This window comes from Notolepis coatsorum (assembly GCF_963971535.1).
Source record: "Notolepis coatsorum genome assembly, chromosome: 12".
In the NCBI taxonomy this organism is placed as follows: domain Eukaryota; kingdom Metazoa; phylum Chordata; class Actinopteri; order Aulopiformes; family Paralepididae; genus Notolepis; species Notolepis coatsorum.
Genome location: NC_140176.1, coordinates 125,910,894 through 125,934,100, shown reverse-complemented (window position 1 = coordinate 125,934,100; position 23,207 = coordinate 125,910,894). Strand labels below are relative to the sequence as shown.

The 23,207-nt window shown below is 45.4% G+C and overlaps 1 protein-coding gene across 1 annotated transcript in view; it reads right to left on the bottom strand.

Annotated features, from left to right (window-relative positions):
• The window catches only part of LOC311238043 (double C2-like domain-containing protein beta), a gene marked incomplete at both ends in the record, with an annotated part of 231,909 nt that overhangs the window by 194,419 nt on the left and 14,283 nt on the right, over positions 1-23,207 (bottom strand). Inside the window, one exon of the mRNA XM_084326007.1 lies at positions 5,185-5,264. Within this exon, the coding sequence (XP_084182133.1) occupies positions 5,185-5,264 (80 nt within the window). The remainder of the gene's footprint in view (positions 1-5,184; positions 5,265-23,207) is intronic.

Sequence of the window (23,207 nt, the reverse complement as noted above, 5' to 3'; positions counted from 1 at the left end):
ACTCTGCTGTCTGGCTCTATAGGAGACTCTGCTGTCTGGCTCTATAGAGACTCTGCTGTCTGGCTCTATAGAGGCTCTGCTGTCTGGCTCTATAGGAGACTCTGCTGTCTGGCTCTATAGAGACTCTGCTGTCTGGCTCTATAGGAGGCTCTGCTGTCTGGCTCTATAGGAGACTCTGCTGTCTGGCTCTATAGGAGACTCTGCTGTCTGGCTCTATAGGAGACTCTGCTGTCTGGCTCTATAGGAGACTCTGCTGTCTGGCTCTATAGAGACTCTGCTGTCTGGCTCTATAGGAGGCTCTGCTGTCTGGCTCTATAGAGGCTCTGCTGTCTGGCTCTATAGGAGGCTCTGCTGTCTGGCTCTATAGGAGGCTCTGCTGTCTGGCTCTATAGAGGCTCTGCTGTCTGGCTCTATAGGAGGCTCTGCTGTCTGGCTCTATAGGAGGCTCTGCTGTCTGGCTCTATAGGAGGCTCTGCTGTCTGGCTCTATAGGAGGCTCTGCTGTCTGGCTCTATAGGAGACTCTGCTGTCTGGCTCTATAGGAGGCTCTGCTGTCTGGCTCTATAGAGACTCTGCTGTCTGGCTCTATAGGAGGCTCTGCTGTCTGGCTCTATAGGAGGCTCTGCTGTCTGGCTCTATAGGAGGCTCTGCTGTCTGGCTCTATAGAGACTCTGCTGTCTGGCTCTATAGGAGGCTCTGCTGTCTGGCTCTATAGGAGACTCTGCTGTCTGGCTCTATAGGAGGCTCTGCTGTCTGGCTCTATAGAGGCTCTGCTGTCTGGCTCTATAGGAGGCTCTGCTGTCTGGCTCTATAGGAGACTCTGCTGTCTGGCTCTATAGAGACTCTGCTGTCTGGCTCTATAGGAGGCTCTGCTGTCTGGCTCTATAGAGACTCTGCTGTCTGGTTCTATAGGAGGCTCTGCTGTCTGGCTCTATATGAGGCTCTGCTGTCTGGCTCTATAGGAGACTCTGCTGTCTGGCTCTATAGAGACTCTGCTGTCTGGCTCTATAGGAGGCTCTGCTGTCTGGCTCTATAGAGGCTCTGCTGTCTGGCTCTATAGAGGGTCTGCTGTCTGGCTCTATAGAGGGTCTGCTGTCTGGCTCTATAGGAGGCTCTGCTGTCTGGCTATATAGGAGGCTCTGCTGTCTGGCTCTATAGGAGGCTCTGTTGTCTGGCTCTATAGAGACTCTGCTGTCTGGCTCTATAGGAGGCTCTGCTGTCTGGCTCTATAGGAGGCTCTGCTGTCTGGCTCTATAGAGACTCTGCTGTCTGGCTCTATAGGAGACTCTGCTGTCTGGCTCTATAGAGGCTCTGCTGTCTGGCTCTATAGGAGGCTCTGCTGTCTGGCTCTATAGAGGCTCTGCTGTCTGGCTCTATAGGAGACTCTGCTGTCTGGCTCTATAGAGGCTCTGCTGTCTGGCTCTATAGAGACTCTGCTGTCTGGCTATATAGAGGCTCTGCTGTCTGGCTCTATAGAGGCTCTGCTGTCTGGCTCTATAGGAGGCTCTGCTGTCTGGCTCTATAGAGGCTCTGCTGTCTGGCTCTATAGAGACTCTGCTGTCTGGCTCTATAGAGACTCTGCTGTCTGGCTCTATAGAGGCTCTGCTGTCTGGCTCTATAGAGACTCTGCTGTCTGGCTCTATAGAGGCTCTGCTGTCTGGCTCTATAGAGACTCTGCTGTCTGGCTCTATAGGAGACTCTGCTGTCTGGCTCTATAGAGGCTCTGCTGTCTGGCTCTATAGAGGCTCTGCTGTCTGGCTCTATAGGAGACTCTGCTGTCTGGCTCTATAGAGACTCTGCTGTCTGGCTCTATAGGAGACTCTGCTGTCTGGCTCTATAGAGGCTCTGCTGTCTGGCTCTATAGAGGCTCTGCTGTCTGGCTCTATAGGAGACTCTGCTGTCTGGCTCTATAGAGACTCTGCTGTCTGGCTCTATAGAGGCTCTGCTGTCTGGCTCTATAGGAGACTCTGCTGTCTGGCTCTATAGGAGGCTCTGCTGTCTGGCTCTATAGGAGACTCTGCTGTCTGGCTCTATAGAGACTCTGCTGTCTGGCTCTATAGGAGGCTCTGCTGTCTGGCTCTATAGGAGACTCTGCTGTCTGGCTCTATAGGAGGCTCTGCTGTCTGGCTCTATAGAGGCTCTGCTGTCTGGCTCTATAGGAGGCTCTGCTGTCTGGCTCTATAGGAGGCTCTGCTGTCTGGCTCTATAGGAGGCTCTGCTGTCTGGCTCTATAGGAGACTCTGCTGTCTGGCTCTATAGGAGACTCTGCTGTCTGGCTCTAAAGGAGGCTCTGCTGTCTGGCTCTATAGGAGGCTCTGTTGTCTGGCTCTATAGAGACTCTGCTGTCTGGCTCTATAGGAGACTCTGCTGTCTGGCTCTATAGGAGACTCTGCTGTCTGGCTCTATAGGAGACTCTGCTGTCTGGCTCTATAGGAGGCTCTGCTGTCTGGCTCTATAGAGGCTCTGCTGTCTGGCTCTATAGGAGGCTCTGCTGTCTGGCTCTATAGAGGCTCTGCTGTCTGGCTCTATAGGAGGCTCTGCTGTCTGGCTCTATAGAGGCTCTGCTGTCTGGCTCTATAGGAGGCTCTGCTGTCTGGCTCTATAGGAGGCTCTGCTGTCTGGCTCTATAGAGGCTCTGCTGTCTGGCTCTATAGGAGGCTCTGCTGTCTGGCTCTATAGAGACTCTGCTGTCTGGCTCTATAGGAGACTCTGCTGTCTGGCTCTATAGGAGACTCTGCTGTCTGGCTCTATAGAGACTCTGCTGTCTGGCTCTATAGAGACTCTGCTGTCTGGCTCTATAGGAGGCTCTGCTGTCTGGCTCTATAGGAGGCTCTGCTGTCTGGCTCTATAGAGGCTCTGCTGTCTGGCTCTATAGGAGGCTCTGCTGTCTGGCTCTATAGAGACTCTGCTGTCTGGCTCTATAGAGGCTCTGCTGTCTGGCTCTATAGGAGGCTCTGCTGTCTGGCTCTATAGGAGGCTCTGCTGTCTGGCTCTATAGGAGGCTCTGCTGTCTGGCTCTATAGGAGGCTCTGCTGTCTGGCTCTATAGAGGCTCTGCTGTCTGGCTCTATAGGAGACTCTGCTGTCTGGCTCTATAGAGGCTCTGCTGTCTGGCTCTATAGGAGACTCTGCTGTCTGGCTCTATAGGAGGCTCTGCTGTCTGGCTCTATAGGAGGCTGCTGTCTGGCTCTATAGGAGGCTCTGCTGTCTGGCTCTATAGGAGGCTCTGCTGTCTGGCTCTATAGAGACTCTGCTGTCTGGCTCTATAGGAGACTCTGGCTCTATACTCTGGCTCTATACTCTGGCTCTATACTCTGGCTCTATAGAAGGCTCTGGCTCTATACTCTGGCTCTATACTCTGGCTCTATACTCTGGCTCTATACTCTGGCTCTATACTCTGGCTCTATACTCTGGCTCTATAGAAGGATCTGGCTCTATACTCTGGCTATATACTCTGGCTCTATACTCTGGCTCTATACTCTGGCTCTATAGAAGGCTCTGGCTCTATACTCTGGCTCTATACTCTGGCTCTATAGAAGGCTCTGGCTCTATACTCTGGCTCTATACTCTGGCTCTATACTCTGGCTCTATACTCTGGCTCTATACTCTGGCTCTATAGAAGGCTCTATACTCTGGCTCTATACTCTGGCTCTATACTCTGGCTCTATACTCTGGCTCTATACTCTGGCTCTATAGAAGGCTCTATACTCTGGCTCTATACTCTGGCTCTATAGTCTGGCTCTATACTCTGGCTCTATACTCTGGCTCTATACTCTGGCTCTATAGTCTGGCTCTATACTCTGGCTCTATACTCTGGCTCTATACTCTGGCTCTATACTCTGGCTCTATACTCTGGCTCTATACTCTGGCTCTATACTCTGGCTCTATACTCTGGCTCTATAGAAGGCTCTGGCTCTATACTCTGGCTCTATACTCTGGCTCTATACTCTGGCTCTATACTCTGGCTCTATACTCTGGCTCTATACTCTGGCTCTATAGAAGGCTCTATACTCTGGCTCTATACTCTGGCTCTATACTCTGGCTCTATACTCTGGCTCTATACTATGGCTCTATACTCTGGCTCTATACTCTGGCTCTATACTCTGGCTCTATACTCTGGCTCTATACTCTGGCTCTATAGAAGGCTCTATACTCTGGCTCTATACTCTGGCTTCATACTCTGGCTCTATAGAAGGCTCTATACTCTGGCTCTATACTCTGGCTCTATACTCTGGCTATATAGAAGGCTCTATACTCTGGCTCTATACTCTGGCTCTATACTCTGGCTCTATACTCTGGCTCTATACTCTGGCTCTATAGTCTGGCTCTATAGTCTGGCTCTATACTCTGGCTCTATACTCTGGCTCTATACTCTGGCTCTATACTCTGGCTCTATAGTCTGGCTCTATACTCTGGCTCTATACTCTGGCTCTATCTGGCTCTATACTCTGGCTCTATAGAAGGCTCTATACTCTGGCTCTATACTCTGGCTCTATACTCTGGCTCTATACTCTGGCTCTATACTCTGGCTCTATACTCTGGCTCTATAGAAGGCTCTGGCTCTATATCAACTAAATATCAACTTCTGTCGCCTGGCTAAATATCACCGCAATCCGATTTATTTTTTGGCAGACAGGCGACACAGCAAGGACAATGAGGACATAACATGACTTCTACTGGTGTATCATTTGTAATATAAATTAATTTATCAATACATTCATTGATCAATAACCTACGTATTATTACCATTATGTTAATTATTCATTAACAGGATCAATTTAAATAAATAACGTTAGTTGGATAAGGGATGTCTCCCCCCCTGATGTCCCGGTAACATTACATCCTCGCCGGTTTGGCTTTAGTATTTTTCTGATTTACCAGAAATGCGGACTCCAAAGTAGTCTGGTGAAAACGCACCTTCTGGATAGTCTTCACCTTGTTTTTCCTCTTCATGATGATCTGCAATCGTTCGCTACACACCGATCAATATTGCCACCTCTCTCACAAACAGTTTGCACAAATATACTCGCTATTGGCAGTCAATGCTGTCATAGCAATGGTCATAGTAGGCTATCGTTGATCTCTGAGGACATCTTCAGGCCAATCGGTGGTAGTGCACGTATAGCTTACTATATTACCTGAACGGTCGTGTGTGGTGTGGGGTGCTAGGGTCAGGGGTCACTCACCTTGGCCCTCAACACGGTGATGTGCAGCTCGCTGGAGCTTCGCTCGTACTGCAACTCAAACTCCAGCGTTCCCAAGGCAGCTGTGGGGAAACCAACCAGAGCAGCGCTTTACAGAAACAACCAGAGCAGCGTTTTACAGAAACAACCAGAGCAGCGTTTTACAGAAACAACCAGAGCAGCGTTTTACAGAAACAACCAGAGCAGCGTTTTACAGAAACAACCAGCGCAGAGACGACCAGAGGAGCGAGACATGACAGAGATGCAGACGTGAAGACGGAGGGGTGGCCTCCTGGTCGGCCTCTGGGCAGAGAAGCCTGGAGGAAGTGATGAAGTCGGCGATGACGATGAAGACGAGCGACACTGAGAGCCACGTCTGACAGAAGGCCACGAGGAACGACCCTCGTTTATTATGGAAATGATTATTTATTATCGCAACGGACTGTGGTGCATTTGCTTGGCTGACGAGTGACCCCAGATATGAGTGACCCCAGATATGAGTGACCCCAGATATGAGTGACCCCAGATATGAGTGACCCCAGATATGAGTGACCCCAGATATGAGTGACCCCAGATATGACACGATGATTGGATGCCTGTCAAGCGGCACAGAGGAATAATTATTACTATCTTACCACCTCTTATGCACTGTGTCGCCTAGACTCATTACATCAACACTGTGATTATTGTATGTAAATGAGGGCTCTTTTGTTTTATTGATTTCTTGTACCGAAACAATTTTTATCAGCAGTATCTGTCTCTAATCCTTTCAATCTCACCATTGTTACACTCTATCGCCCTCCAGGTCCCCTCGATCACTTCCCAGATGAGCTGGACATGCTTCTAAGCCCCTTACCGGAAGATGGTACCCCTCTCCTTCCATTGGGCGACTTCAACCTGCCTGACTCATCTCAGTCGGTCCCAGTGGTCTCCCTCCTACAACAATTTGACCTGACTCCCACTGCCATGCCTCCCACCCACAAAGCAGGCAACTCCTTGGATCTCATATTTTCCCGTAACTCCAGCATCAGTAACACCACGGTAACTCCCCTGCATGTATCTGACCATTCCTTCATATCCTTCTCACTAACTCTCATGCTTAACCGAAAGCCTGTCACCCCAACTCAAACCGTCTCATTCAGACGCAACCTGCCCTCCCTATCCCCCTCCACCCTCTCCTCTGACATACTATCCGCTCTACCTTTGAGTGACACCTTCTCTGCTCTCCCCACAGAGACGGCAACCTCCACCCTCCTCTCAGCCCTTGCAACCTCCTTCGACAAGCTCTGTCCCCTCGTTGAGAAACCTGCCCGCCGTTCCCCACCCAGTCCATGGCTGACGGATGTAGTGAGAGAACAAAGACAGGTCCTGAGAGCGCCTGAGAGGAAGTATAGAAAGTCACGCCTCACTGCTGACATCGACACATATCACAACCTCTTGTTAACATTCTCCAAAACCATTACTAATGCCAAAGCTTCTTTCTTTCACCATAGGATCGAGGCCTCTGCCAAGAACCTTCGCAAACTGCATGCTACCATGTCCTCCCTCCTCACTCCACCCCACCCCCTCCCCCCTCATCTTTCTCTGCCGAAGACTTTGCGATCTTCTTTGAGGAAAAAGTGGAGAACATCCGCAGCTCCTTCTCCCAACCCCCACCCATTCCAAATACTGAATCGAGAATCTCATCACTCTGTCATCTTTCTCTCCCATTACAGAAGCCGAGACCCTGACACTGGTAACGTCGAACCGTCCGACTACATGCCAGCTGGACCAGTTACCCTCCCCACTCCTCCAGACCATAGCACCAGACATCCTCCCATTCCTAACTGCAACCATCAGCTCCTCCCTCAACTCGGGGGTGGTCCCACCTCCCTAAAACAAGCCAGAGTCACACCGCTCATAAAAAAACAACCCTGAACCCCACCGTCATAGGCAACTATCGTCCTGTCTCTCTTCTCTCCTTCCTTTCTAAAACACTTGAACGTGCTGTATCCAACCAACTTACTGCTTATCTCTTACAGAATGACCTCCTAGACCCTAATCAGTCATGCTTCCGGACTGGCCACTCCACAGAAACGGCCCTCATTGCGGTCACAGAGGCACGTCACTTAGCAAAAGCGAAAGGCCTCTCCTCTGTCCTGATTCTCCTAAATATATCTGCAACCTTCGACACAGTCAACCATCAGATCCTCCTCGCGGCCCTCGCAGGAATGGGAGTGGCTGGCTCTGCGCTGACATGGCTGACATCATACCTCAATGACCGCTCCTACCAAGTGTCATGGAGAGGGACCCTGTCGGCCACCCGCCCCCCTTCGGACGGGTGTCCCTCAGGGCTCGGTCCTAGGACCCCTTCTCTTCTCCCTCTACACTAAATCTCTGGGTAACATTATCACGTATCATGCCTTCTCGTATCATTGTTATGCCGATTATACTCAACTCTTCCTCTCCTTCCCTCCCTCAGATATCCACGTCTCTGAGCGGATCTCGGCCTGTCTGTCCGACATCTGCGCCTGGATGATGACCAACCACCTCAAACTAGGGCTGTCCCCGACTAAGGATTTGGATGGTCGACTATGATTGGCAAAAATTTGCCGTTAGTCAACTATTGGTCGACAATTTTTTTTTAAATAAATAAATAAGGGTATAATATTAAAAAATAGATTTTTTTTTTTTTATCATTCCATTTGGGCTGTGGGGGTGCTTAATGTCTGAAGGAGTCGACTGAAGGCTTCTTGTCCTCTGCAAAAGCATGCAATTGGTCCACTGATGGATACATCTTGATATTTGTCTAGTCTGTGTTCATTAGATGGGTGAAATCCTCTTTCAGTGCCTCTGTGCCTGTTTTCGTAGGCAGTTAGCCTCTGGTATGTGTGCCATTAGCGTTAGCCACGCTTCTAGGCCTCTTTTCTTTTGGAAAGAATGATTAAAGAAAATTAAAAAATTAAAAAAATTATAAATATATATATATCTTTTTTTGATTGGACTAAGAGGTTGGCCAGTCGACTACGGCTCCTTTTGACCGATTAGTCGACTAATAGGGGTCAGCCCTACCTCAAACTGAACCTAAGCAAAACAGAATTGCTCCACCTGCCGGCTAAATCCTCCCCCCTGACCGACCTTTCCATCACAGTTGAGAATGCAGCTGTGACCGCATCCCCGACCACCAAGAACCTTGGTGTTGTCCTCGACGACCAGTTGAACTTCTCCGCTCACATCGCAGCGACAACCAGAACCTGCAGATTCCTCCTGAGCAACGTCAGAAGGATCCACCCATTCTTGACAAAAGAAGCCACCCAACTCCTCGTCCAATCAACAGTCATCTCCCGCCTCGACTACTGTAACGCACTGCTCGCTGGCCTCCCGGCCACTGCCACCAAGCCTCTTCAACTCATTCAGAATGCAGCGGCCCGCCTGATCTCAAACCTACCGAAGTCAGCCCATGTCACCCCACTTCTTAGGGACCTGCACTGGCTCCCCATTGCTGCACGAATCCGCTTCAAGGCCCTCGACCTGGCATACCGTGCAGCAAAGGGAACCGCTCTTGCCTACCTCCGGTCAATAGTCTCTAACTACACACCCTCAAGACCCCTACGCTCTGCATCTTCTGGCCGCCTCAGACCCACTCCTATCTGAGCTCTGGGAGGGTCATCAAGGAGAAGCCGCCTTTTCTCAGTCATTGCCCCACGATGGTGGAACGGAATCTTTCGCCGTCGACTAAAGATGCACTTTTTCAACCATTATCTGAAATGAAAAAACATTTTTAGAAAATAATTCTAACCCTAACTAACCTCACTGTCATGCACTTGTCCTAATATACTAACCTACACTGTAGCACTCAACACTTTGATGAACATTGTTACTCAGCTGATAGAGTTGTGCCCTTCCTGATGACTTGTCGTACAGAACTTGTAAGTCGCTTTGGATAAAAGCGTCAGCTAAATTACTAAATGTAAATGGTGGAATGAACTACCCACCCCAGTTAGGACAGCCGAATCCCGTCCAATATTTTGCCGTCGACTAAAGACGCACTTCTTCAACCATTGCACTATTTTACTCGGTCTACTCTTTTATTAGTGTCTATTTCAAAACTGCCATAGAATCAAACTGTAAACAAAGAGGCCTATTAAGACGTTAGATCCTAATATGAAAAATGATGTGATTGAATGCTCTATGCCTAATTACCCTGACCGTGTCTATTTTGCTGCTATCTATTTTATGCTTTTATTTATTTTATACTTATTTTATGTCTGCACTTTATGCATTGTTCTGCTAAGTTTGTGCAAATGTTTCACCTCTCTTTTTTCTTTTACTGTATGCCCTATCAGTTATATTATACATTACAATAAATGTAGTTTCCAAAACATGTTAATGCCATAAGCTTCGGACGCTCTCAAACTTCGATTCTCCCGTTCCACATCCACACACAAGAAAGCCACTGACCACGACGTAATATTAACTATTTAATGGCCAATTCGGGTAATACACTTTCACGTTTCCTAATTATATAGAGCGAGATTAATAAAGTTATCCTAGGTAAAGAGAGAGGTCTGAAAACTGTCTGGCTCCACTCTCTCATCACTCGGCCTGACTGCCGGTACAATCTGCGTTATTTTCCTTCTAAACAATTCCGCCACCAAGCCGCATCTGACAGTAATCATGACATCACGGTTATCATGTCAAAATAAAAGTCCCTCTGCCCATCAGCCAAATATCACGTAAAAAAACAAACTCTGTAAAAAAGAAATAATTCTTATCAATAAACATGAATTGTCTTCACATTTTTACTTCTGTATTGTAAATAATATCTATTTATCTCTCTATTTATTTATCTATTTAAACACCATGAAATACATGTCCACAATACTTTCTATGAACTGAAATTACTCTTATTTACCAGACTAGGCATTTAAGCACCTACATTAAATATGGTTACAATAAACACTAGAGTCTAAATATATACTATGAGTAAGTAAAGTATACAGTATATACAGGTGCAGTATACACAGGTGCAGTATACACAGGTGCAGTGTACACAGGTGCAGTATACACAGGTGCAGTATACACAAGGTGCAGTATACACAGGTGCAGTATACACAAGGTGCAGTATACACAAGGTTTAGGTGAGAGTGAGACACACTGTGATCAGAGAAGGGAAACGCATGTGAAGATGGAGGAGAGACGTCCTTCAGAGTGAAATGGAGGAGCGTTGTGACGCGCGGCGTACAGGAAGTGTTTTAGAGACGCCTTCAGAGTGAAATGGAGGAGCGTTGTGATGCGCAGCGTACAGGAAGTGTTTTAGAGACGCCTTCAGAGTGAAATGGAGGAGCGTTGTGATGCGCAGCGTACAGGAAGTGTTTTAGAGACGCCTTCAGAGTGAAATGGAGGAGCGTTGTGATGTGCAGCGTACAGGAAGTGTTTCAGAGACGGCCTTCAGAGTGAAATGGAGGAGCGTTGGGACGTGCAGCGTACAGGAAGTGTTTCAGAGACGGCCTTCGAAATGAAATGGAGGAGCGTTGTGACGCGTGGCGTACAGGAAGTGTTTCAGAGACGCCTTCAGAGTGAAATGGAGGAGCGTTGGGACGCGCGGCGTACAGGAAGTGTTTCAGAGACGGCCTTCAGAGTGAAATGGAGGAGCGTTGTGACGCGTGGTGTACAGGAAGTGTTTCAGAGACGGCGTGCCTTCAGGGAATGTCCCGTTTATCCAACCACAACACGTGTCACATAAATCAAAGCGGAGCGTGTTGTTACATGTCAACACGGCAAATCCCCCTGAAATAATGAGTGGAGCGGAGCTTATCGAAGCTCGACACACACATCACACGTACACATGAAGCGCTTCAACACGTGTGAACGGCTTACGGCACAAACATAGGGTTGGCTGAACCTGTAAATGGCAAGCATTCGAGTACGTGGGCCTCGCTTGTCATCTTTCTGGCAGACGTTTGCAGTTCGCTTGACGTCTAGTGCTTTCTAATGTAATTATAGCCTCTTTCTTACATTCCTCCTCACTTTGTTAATTTCCAGTGTGGTTATATAAAATGATGTGCAGCCTATTATTTATTCCGAGTTATCGAGTAATGGGGATTATGGGATTACTGTAATTGGACTATAAAAAAGATGCTACTTAGTAGAAGGGTAGAAGTCGTTTTTACTGAAGTAAATTTTTTATTGTTATTTTATTTATTTATAAAATATCAACACACAGAGACACACAGAGACACACAGAGACGCACACAGACACACAGAGACACACAGAGACACACAGAGACACACAGAGACACACAGAGACACACAGAGACACAGAGACACACAGAGACACACACAGACACAGCCCATGCCATGCGGAAATGCCGCTGTGAACGAGCCCCTCCACACAGCGCTGCTGCCTGACCAGCCGTCTACCTCCGCCAGCAATACAGACGCTACTCCTGTGGCTTTTCACCATAGAAACCTGGCCATCTACGACGGGGGATGCATCCATGAACAACCAGAGATCCTACTCATCGGAGATTCCATCACCAGGTTTTTGCAAATACCACACGGCATTACATATTGTTTTTCCGGTTTAAAGGTTACTGACTTACTAGCGTGTACTCCTGAAATCATCGACAGATATCCCTCCGCCCACACCGTTATCATTCATATCGGAGCAAATGACGTAATGGCTAGACAATCCGCTAAACTCCAATCTGACTTTGAATCACTCATACTCACTATTGAGAGTCTGGGCAAAATATGCATTGTGTCCGGCCCCATTCCATCCATAGGTCGTGGATCTGAACGATTTAGCCGTCTGTTCTGGTTGCACCAGTGGCTATTGTACTGCTACAGGACTTTGCTATATAAATAACTTTGATTTGCTCTGGTCTAGGAAAGACCATTACAGACCCGATAGCATCCATCCAAACATATCGGGGGTAAATGTGCTAAAGCATAACGTCACACAATGTGTAGCATCACTGGCCTGACAACCAAGCCTATCTGGCTCTGTAGATTAGATTCAAGATTCAAGATTCAAGAGTTTTAATTGTCACGGCATACAGGTATACAATGAAATGCGGCTGGTCTTGCCCGCGACGATGTGCAATACAGTGGTACAACATATAATAGAATCCAATAAAAATACAGTGGTACAACATATTAATAGAATCCAATAAAACAGTGCAATAAACAGGTACATGGTGTGCCATCTCGGTATCTGTACATTAGTATTTACAGAGCATATAGGACATGCTAGTTAGCTTTAGTAGTGCAATACACTGTTCCTGATGTTATACTACTTTAAGTGGCCTTTCCTCTGGCCATAAGTGTGCGTGTGTGCGGCATGAGTGTTAAAGTGGCTGCTAGTGTGTGAGCGTGCTCAGCGTGCGTGTCGTGTATGTACTTGTGTGTGGATAGTTCAGTTTCTGTGTCTCTCAATGTTCATTGTTCAAGGCTCTGATGGCCTGGGGGAAGAAGCTTAGCCTAAGCCTCTCCGTCTTAGTCTCTAGAATTCGCAGGCGTCTGCCTGACCTCAGCAGCTGGAACAGGCTGTTATTGGGGTGGTGGGGGTCTTTCATTATCCTGCAGGCTCTGGATTTGCACCTCTTGTTGTATAGAGCCTGCAGGGGAGGTAGCGCAATACCCGTGGTACGCTCGGCTGAGCGCACCACTCTCTGTAGGGCCTTCTTGTCCTGTGCCGTGCTGTTCCCATACCAGGCAGTGATGTTTCCGGTCAAGATGCTCTCTACAGCTCCTGAGTAGAAGGACTGGAGTATCTTCCCCGATACTCTGAACTTCCTTAACTGTCTCAGGTGGTAGAGGCGCTGCTTCGCTTTCTTTACTACTGTGACTATGTGTGTTGACCATGTCAGGTCCTCTGAGATGTGGACCCCCAGGTACTTGAAGCTGCTCACCCTGTCCACGGTAGCCCCGTTAATCCTCAGTGGTGTGTGTGTCTCCCGCTGTCCTCTCCTATAATCCACGATCAGCTCCTTGGTTTTACCAATGTTCAGGAGCAGGCTGTTGTCCTGGCACCAACGTTCCAGTACCTCAACCTCCTCCCGGTAGGCCTTCTCGTCGTTGTCCGAGATCAGCCCCACCACCACCGTGTCGTCGGCGAACTTCACAATGGAGTTGGAGCTGAACTTGGCCACACAGTCGTGTGTGTAGAGTGAGTACAGCAGGGGGCTTAGAACACAGCCCTGGGGGGACCCGATGCTCAGGGTGATGGTGTTGGAGGTCTGACCCCCCACCCTGACCGCCTGGGGTCTTTCACTCAGAAAGTCCAGTACCCAGGCGCTCAGGGCGGAGCTCAGGCCTAGCTCGATCAGCTTGTCCACCAGTCTGGTGGGGACTATGGTGTTGAACGCTGAGCTGTAGTCAATGAACAACAGTCTCACATAGCCCCCCTTCTGACGGTTAAGGTGGGAGAGAGTGCTGTTCAGTACCTGGGAGACCGCGTCATCAGTGGACCTGTTTGTCCTGTATGCAAATTGCATAGGGTCCATATCACTGGGGAGAGAGGCACAAATGTGGTCCTTGACCAGCCTCTCGAAACATTTCATGACCACAGAGGTGAGTGCCACCGGTCTGTAATCATTTGGACATGTTGGGGAGGGTTTCTTCGGTACAGGGATGATGGTAGACATCTTGAAGCAGGCAGGGACTACTGACTCCGCCAGGGATTGATTAAATATGGCGGTGAACACCGGGGCAAGCTGGTTTGCACAGGACTTAAGTATGCGTCCTGTTATACCATCTGGGCCTGCAGCCTTCCTGGTGTTCACCTGCATAAATGCTCTTCTCACACTGTGTTCCGACAACGAGAGAGCGCCCCCGCCCCCCCGCGGTTGCCCCCCCCCCTCCACAACAGCCGGTGCGCCAGTGACGTCACTAGCCAGAGGGCTAGCGGCGACACTGTCTACACCGAACCGAGCGTAGAAGGAGTTGAGTTTGTCCGCTAGAGATGCGTCGTCGCTCCCCATTGAGGGGGCGCTGACTTTGTAGTCAGTTATTGTCTTCAGTCCCCTCCACAAGCCTCTTGTGTCGTTTTGTGCCATTTGTGTCTCCAGTTTCTCAGCATATGTCCTCTTAGCAAGTTTAACAGCCTTGCGCAGAGTGTAGACTGAAGCCTTGTATTCTTCCATATTTCCTGACTCTCTGCCCAGGTTATAAGCCGTGGTGCGTGAGTTTAGGGCTGTTCTTATAGTGCTGTCCACCCAAGGTTTCTGGTTTGGGAAAACCTGTGCCGTCTTTGTGAGGACAATGCCGTCTGCCACTGTAGTTATGTAGCTTACAACGGTATCAGCATACTCGCTGACGTCACTGGCGCTTCCTTCAAACATGTCCCAGTCTGTATCCTTGAACGCGTCACGGAGCTCGGCCTCTGATTCGTCAGACCACTTTTTTGTCTCACGTGACACGACGACTTCGCGTGATCTCTGTTTGTATGCTGGGATTAAAAAGATGGAGTCGTGATCGCTCGCGCTTACAGAGCCCATCAGTGGCGGAGCCGCTACAGCCTTGTAGGCAGCTCTGAACGGGGTGTAGCAGTGGTCGAGTGTGTTCCCCCCTCTTGTGGAGCAGGCGATGTGCTGAAAAAAGGTCGGCATCACTTTTTTCAGGTTTGTCTGGTTGAAATCACCAGTCACTATCGTCGCGGCTTCCGGGTGCTTGATCTGCTGTTTGTTGATGTGGTCGTGTAATTCCCCCAGCGCTTTGCCGGTATTTGCCTGTGGATGAATATACACAACGGATATAATGACCGCGGTAAATTCACGGGGTAGGTGGTACGGCCTGCACAGGATTTGGAGATGTTCCATATCTGGGGAGCATTGATGCATTGATTATATACAGAAGCAGCCTAAGCTACAAAGAAACACGTTGAGTGTCATCCCTAGTAGTCTTAGTAGGCAAGCACCAGATGTGCCTATCAAACAAAATAGCGCGAAAAGTCAACAGCAAATCAAAATGAAGAATAGAACTATAAATCCTGCAATCATCAAACGCAGAAAGCAGGACTTCTTTCAAACTGTCAATCAAGCAAAAATACTATGGGATCCAAGTGCAAAACCGAAGGGGCTACTTGGAGGCCACATAAACATTTGCAGCATCATTGGGAAATGTGAACAAATCCAACATCTCATTAAAGACTCGAATTTGGACTATTTGTGTCTGTCAGAGACCTGGCTACATAAAAATTCTCCAAATGCAGCATTAAGCATCCCCTGCTACAATATTTACAGGAGGGATAGACCTAAAGGAAGAGGGGGAGGCATAATGTGTTATGTCCGAGACACCATCAGCTGTAGACAAATTGAGTGGCGATGTGATAATGAATTTGAGTGCATTGGACTGAATATCACACTATCTCCTCAAATGACCTTCACTCTTGTTGGTTTGTACAGACCACCCTCGTCCAAAGTTTCATTTTTTGACCAATTAAACAAACTTCTAAAAGAATGTGATTTTGGTAAAGAGGTATTACTAATGGGTGACATAAACTGCAATTGGGAAGACAAATACAGCAGAAGTGCTCTTAAACGAATCACAAAGACCTTTGACATAACACAGTTAGTTAAGGGACCGACAAGAATAACCCAGTCAAGTTTCTTTAATAGTTGTCATACAGAAGTACAGAATACTTTCATACAAAATGCTTCTTACTGTTACGCTCCAGAGACTGTGCTAGACAAGATAGTATCAAATAACATAGTATAGCATGTAGTTTAGAAAAGAAAATGAGGTCACAGTGTTCGGTATAGACATATGTACAATGTTCTGAGTTACCATATAATATACAATACTATGCAGTGTACTAATGTACAGTACTATATAGTGCAAAGCAGAAATGGGATGAGGTACAATTTAGGTACAATTTACAGTAAGGTGTACGAGTTGTAGTGCAATCCTTCATCAATAAATATAAAGTGTGGGGAGTGGGTGCTACAGTGTGTTTGTTTAAAGTGGGTGTGTGCTATAAAGTGTGTGGAGTGGGTGCTACAGTGTGTTTGTTTAAAGTGAGTGTGTGCGTGTGGATGTGTGTGCTATGTGCGTTTGGTGGTTGTTGTTGTGTAGGGGAGGATCTATGGTGGTTGTTGTTGTGTAGTGTTCATTCATTGTTCGTTTAGCAGCCTGATGGCCTGGGGATAGAAGCTTCTTCTGAGTCTTTCTGTGCTCGCCTTGAGACTCCGGTATCGCTTGCCTGACCGCAGCAGTTCAAAGAGGCAGTTGTTCGGGTGACTGGAGTCTTTAATGTTTCTCTTAGCCTTGCCCTTGCAACGCTTGTTGTAAATGTTCTGGAGGGTGGGGAGCCCCCCTCCAATTGTGCGTTCGGCTGAACGTGTCACTCTTTGTAGTCTGCTTCGGTCTTGTGCAGTGCTATTCCCAAACCAGGAGGTGATGTTGCCGGTCAAGATGCTCTCTATTGTACATGAGTAGAAGTTCTTAAGGATCTTCTGACTGACTTGGAACTTCCTTAGGCGCCTGAGGAAGTAGAGGCGTTGTCGTGCCTTCTTCACAACACTGTCAATGTTAGTGGTCCATGTCAAGTCCTCGGATATGTAGGCTCCGAGGTACTTAAAGCTGTTGACTCTCTCAACCGGTGCCCCGTCGATGCTGAGGGGGCTGTAGTCCTTGACCCCCGACCTCCTGAAGTCCACAATCATCTCCTTTGTTTTGCTGACGTTCAGGGAGAGGCTGTTTTCCTGGCACCATCCCGCCAGGACCTTGACCTCTTCCAGGTAGGCCCTCTCGTCGTTGGCAGAGATCAGGCCCACCACCACTGTGTCGTCAGCAAATTTGATGATTGTATTGCTACTCCGCTGAGCCACACAGTCGTGTGTGTACAGGGAGTAGAGGAGGGGACTCAGAACACAGCCCTGGGGGGCCCCTATGTTGAGGGTGATGGATGAGGAGGTGCAGTTGCCTGCTCTCACCACCTGGGGTCTGCCAGTCAGGAAGTCCAAGACCCACTGGCAGAGGTCATAGTTCAAGCCCAGGTCCCTGAGCTTGGCTATGAGTATGGAGGGGACTATGGTATTGAATGCCGAGCTGTAGTCGATGAATAGCATTCTCACATAGTTCCCCTGCCTCCCCAGTCCTCCAGCACACTGATCGACCTAATATTCACAAATAAGCCAGAGAGAATTGTTAAGACTCTCAATATGATCACAGGGTTATCTGACCATAATTTAACCCTTACTGTTAGGAAACTGTCCAAAAAGCGTTTTAGCCCTGGGGAAAGAAAGCCTAGCCAACTTAGAATACCTACAGAAAAACACTCTTCCATGGATAGGAGTTGATTTACTTCAAATGATGAGGGAGCGTGATGCGACACTGAAAGTAGCCATAAAATCAAAACTGACCACTAATAAACTTAAGTTTATAGGACTGCGAAATAAGGTGGCAAGAGAAATAAGGAAAGCAAAGGCCAATTTCTTTATTAATATCATTGACCAAGCAAAGGGAAACTCCAAATTGATCTGGGAGAACTTGAATAAACTGACAGGGAAACACACTGGGGAAAAAAAGTGCCTAGAAATCAGTGTGAATGGCAATATTACACAGGATGGACTTCAAATTGCAACAAGTTTTAATTCCTATTTTGTAGAGTCGGTGCAGACTCTGCAACAGAGCTCCCCTACTAATCTGACTATGTCTCCAGTGGATCAAAATCAGCCTGTCTTTGACCTGTGTGAAATCACTGTAACAAAAGTGACAACAATTATAAATTCCTTGAAGAACTCCAAAGCCAAGGATGTGTATGGTCTAAACACTATGCTACTAAAAACTTTTAATGAATGCTTATCTGGACCAATATCAACAATCATAAATAGATCCTATAGTGAAGGTGTTTTCCCAGGAGCATGGAAGGAAGCTATAATAACCCCCATCTACAAAGCAGGTCAATCCTCTGAGGTAGCTAACTATAGGCCAATTAGCATTTTACCTGTTATTTCCAAAATAGCAGAGAAACACATAGCAGAACAACTAACAAGTCACCTTAGCACCAGCTCCGTTGGACTGCACCCCATGCAGTTTGGTTTTAGGGCAAAACACTCAACAGAGACTGCAATCTGCTTCCTCCTGGAGAATATTAAATCTAAGCTTGATAAGGTGGCGGAGTTGTTGCAGCCGCATTTTTAGATCTAAAGAAAGCCTTCGACACTGTGGATCATGGTGTCCTGCTCACCAAGCTTTCTCGGTACAACTTCTCCCCTAATACCATCACATACATGAAGTCTTATCTTGAAGGTAGAACTCAGAGAGTAAGGGCAAATGGTGAACTATCCTCTGCCCTTAGCTGTGGTTTTGGTGTCCCCCAAGGATCTATATTGGGACCGCTGTTGTTTAGTTTATATATTAATGATCTTCCAGCTGTATGCAATAAGTCTGACATCCAGATGTATGCAGATGATACAGTCATTTATGTCCATGCAGAAACCAAGCAGCAAGCTGCAAACAAGTTAACAGCGGTGATGACATTAGAGAGAGAATAGGGAACTTTTATGAAAGTACAGAGGGGGGGAGGAGCCAGGCCATGTAGGATTTTATAGGTAAGGCAGGCATCTTTGAATTTGACGAGATTGTCCCAGCTCAGTAGGTTCTGGTTTGCTATGCTATAACAATGGTGGTGGCTGTTTGTTTTCCTGTCCAGAACTTTCACAGCCTGATGGTAAACTACCTGTACAGATCGTAGTGTTGTACAGGAGGCTTGTGTCCAGCTAGTCAGACAGTATGTTAAGTGTGCCATAATAATGGCATTAAAATACAGTGCTGCTGCTTTTGTTGACAGAGAGTTTCTGATGTGACGGAAGTTTGATAAGTGAAACTTTGCATTGTTTACTACCGATTTGATTTTTTAAATGTAAGATTGGAGTCCATTTTTATCCCAAGGTATCTATATTCGGATACAACTGTCAACCTTTCTCCTCTGACATAGACATCAGGTGAGACAGTATTCATCAGCCTCTTTGTAAAAAACATGCAAACAGTTTTTTTGGTGTTTAAATGCAGACATGAGTTAGTCAACCGTTCAGTGACCAATGTCAGAGAGAGAATAGGGATTCAGAAAGTGCATTTATTCCAAGGTTTTCAGATGAAACATTTCAAATGTGTGTGTGTTTTCTTAATGCCAAAAGCCAAATGTAAAATACATTCTGTGTATTTCTTAAGAATCTATTATTCTTCAGAAATGTTCAAATGTCTCTCTTTGCTGTTGGTGTGTAGAAAGAATACTCCCCAAGCTATGTTTGACTCCACTCTGTAGGCTGTCTCCTCTCTCAAATGTCTCTCAGCAGATTGAAATGAAACGCTGCAGGTTCTCTGAAAATTCTGATAGTGACAACCCCCGTAGGTGTCATAGTAGGCGGGAGAATGACTAGGGCCAATAAGATGGCTCAAAACCATCTGCCAAAAGCAGATTTACGACTCTGCGACTTCCCGTTTCTGTAGAAAAAACGGCCCCCAAGGTGCGTGTATGTGTCTGTGTGTGTATTCCAAGTTTACAGATTAAACATTTAAACTGTGTGTGAGAATTAAATTACATAATATAGTTTCAGAATAAATGTAAAATACAATTTCTGTATTCCAAATTACATATGTATGTATGTATTTTAGTTTCTTGGATAAAGACATAATCTTTATACACTTGTGTTTAAGCAAAAAGAAAATTACAAATGTATCCCCTTAATGCTCTTTGGGTGCCAAAGTGCACCATTTCATTAGCATGCAAGGGTCTAGGCTAGGGTTTGAATATATCGTTAATACGGTCCTGCAAAGTGTTTTTATTTAAAATTGATTCTTTAAAAAGGTTGCATTACAGTGTTTTATATTATTCACTTTAATTATTACACATATATTACACTATATATGATAGCTTAAAGAGTTGGGCTGAAAATATAAAGTACAGAAAAGATCGGTGTGACAGTGAGGGTGTGTGTCTCTGTTCGGGGGTGTGAACAGGGCCCCTCTTAGGTGCTAAAACACAGCATGGGGGGCGTGAAGATTAGGGGACATGCAAACTCAACACACATTTACAGTCATCATTCAAATGGTTTATATCTTTGTAACATGTACAAGTATTGTATTGTACAACATTTTACTCATAGCATATCTTTAGTTCACACAATGTTCACCTGTTTTCACACATATTTTAAAAGATTTCCCCATAAACATGCATTTGTCCTAATAAACTAACCTACACAATAACATACAACACTTTGATAAATATTGTTACACCGCTGACAGAGATGTATTATAATTATAATTTGGATAAAAACGTCAACTAATTGACTAAATGTAAATGTTGTAATACCAACTATTTGACAGTTTGGGACACGGTGGTGATTCTTATTTTCTTATTTTGTAAAACTAAGACTAAAACTAAAATTAAGAGGTAACAGATCATAGAAAGACTCTAGTCTTGTTTACATCAGAGTCCCCCATTTTCAATACATCCAGACATTTAGGACATACCAGATTACAAATACAGCACTGTTTGTGAAAACAGTCCAGAAAATATATGTCTGTCCAAGCTGTTTTAACTGTTTCAATAGGGTATTTCAACCATCTTTAATTAAGACTTATTTTGGATATAGATCACCTCAAGGCCTGAATGTCCATACACTGTAGCAATGGTAAGCCTGCATTTTTAGGTCAACTTCCCCTTTTTAGCACGGTTCAGACATCACCACCCCCATTTAATGTCACAGTACCCTGAAATAGCACAGAGTGTGGGGAAAAGGCCTTTTTCAAAATAAAAAACGTTGAAACTGTACACCATTCACCACCCTAGCTGATTTTAAAGTTCCAAATTAAGGACATTTAAAGAATGAGAGGGGCTAATGTCCCTGCATCATTGCATAACGTGGGGTTATATTTTATATTTATGGCCTGACCATCTCCCCCATACCAACAATTATTACACTTAAAGATATGATTAGGTATAAAAGTTAAAGACATGATAGCTTCGACTTGGGCTGAAAATATAAAGTGCTGAAAATATCTGTCTTTTTGAGGATCAGGGTGTGAACAGGGGGCCTGTTATAGGTGTCAAAACGCTGCAAGGGGGTGTGAAAGTTTAGGGAACAAACAACCTCTGTATATTTGCTTGTAATACTCTGCATTTTACTATAAACAAAACTAATAAAGTCTGTATTACAGCTAACTCTTTAAGTTTCAATAGTTTTGATTTAATAAATAATTCGTTGGTATGTTCTCTTGAATCTACATTGTGAACTATTCTTACTGCTCTCTTCTGTAATATAAATAATGGCTTTATGTTGCTTTCATACGGGTTACCCCACAGTAACTCAAATATGGTAGGATGAGTGAACAATATAATATTCGCATATAATTATAATCAAGCACATTCTTTGCCTTGTTCAAAACAAAAACACTCTTGGATACCTTATTTTTTATGTACATTATATGAGGTTTCCATGTCAATTTCACATCCAACATAACACCCAAAATGTTTAACTCAGATACTCTTTTCAATATTAACTCCGTCAATACATAATGCAACATGGTCCTTCTTTTGATTAGTAAATATCATAAATTTCGTTTTTCCAAATTTAGGGATAGCTTGTTATTAAACCATATCGTAAATTTACACATTTCATTTACAATGTCATCTGCAAATTATTTAAGGTATTTTCCTGAACTGAAGAAATTTGTATCGACAGCAAATAAAACAAATTGCAATATGTTTGACACTACACATATATCATTAATATATAAAATAAAACGTTTGGGCCCCAGGACCGAACCTTGAGGGACAACACATTCAATATTCAAACATTCAGATGTGTAACCAGAGAGTTGTACATATTGTTGTCTATTTTCAAGATAGCCACTTAACCAGTTCATCGCCACCCCTCTCACACCGTATGTTTGTAATTTAGAAATTAAAATGTGATGATCAATCGTATCAAATGCTTTTTTTAAGTCAATAAACACCCCTATTGTGTATTTCCTTTCATCTACGGTTGTGGTTATTTCTTCATATATATTCATTAAGGCTAAGGCTGTACATCGTTTTGCCCTGAATTCATACTGACTCTCACTCAGTAGGTTATTCTTTTCAATAAAACTATCTAAGAATCTTGAATCAAGAATCATGGAAAATTGTGAAAACTGTTACGTTCTGGACACCGACTGTGGTCGGTGACCACCCACATTCCTGGCATATGTCACTGGGCTTGTCACCTGTCATTTCCCTGTCAATTAGTGCTGTCACTTAGGGGTGGTTCCTGATTGGCTGTCACAGGGGTGTGTGTGGAATGTTGGTATTTGGTGTCTATGTAACATACCTCTCTTCTGCTTGTTCATTGTCAGGTCTTCACTAATTGCGTTCGGGGATAACGCGGACGGTTCTACTCTGGACCTCCAATAAGCTCCCATTTACCTTATTTTCCACTTGTGCTTTTAGCACTTGTCTCTCTTAGAATTTACTCTGTGTTCTTACTATTAAAGTCGAACCTGTTCAAGAGTAAACACTCTCTGTCTCTGTGATTGCCTTCAACCATTGGAATTCACCTACCTCCATTCTGACAGAAAACAAAGACAATGGTCTGTAGTTGATAAAGATGTTTTTGTCCCCTGATTTAAATAGAGGAATAAGGTAGTGAATTAATACAGGGATGAGGTTTATCTTATCTAAGTGTGCTAGTGTTTAATAGTGTTATAGTGTAATAGTGTGTAATACTGCAATAGTTTAATACATTATTTTGTTTTATTTCCTCAAACAGACATGTTCATGTAACTTGCATCAATCCGATCATACTTATTATAATCTATACCCTTAATTTCAGTCACCTTCCAGCCAACTGAGTTGAAGAGTTGTAGCCTGGTCCTGAGTTTTTTTTTTACCTACCAGATAATCTGTAGCAGGCTAAATGTGAATAAAACACATTGAAAGCCAGGTCAAGAGGCTAAAAGTGAGGTTGGGTTTCTTTTTCAGAAACAAATCCTGCTTTTTTTTTCTTTGAATGTCAATGATACACTTGAAATCGACATCTAAAACCATGAAACTGACCGAT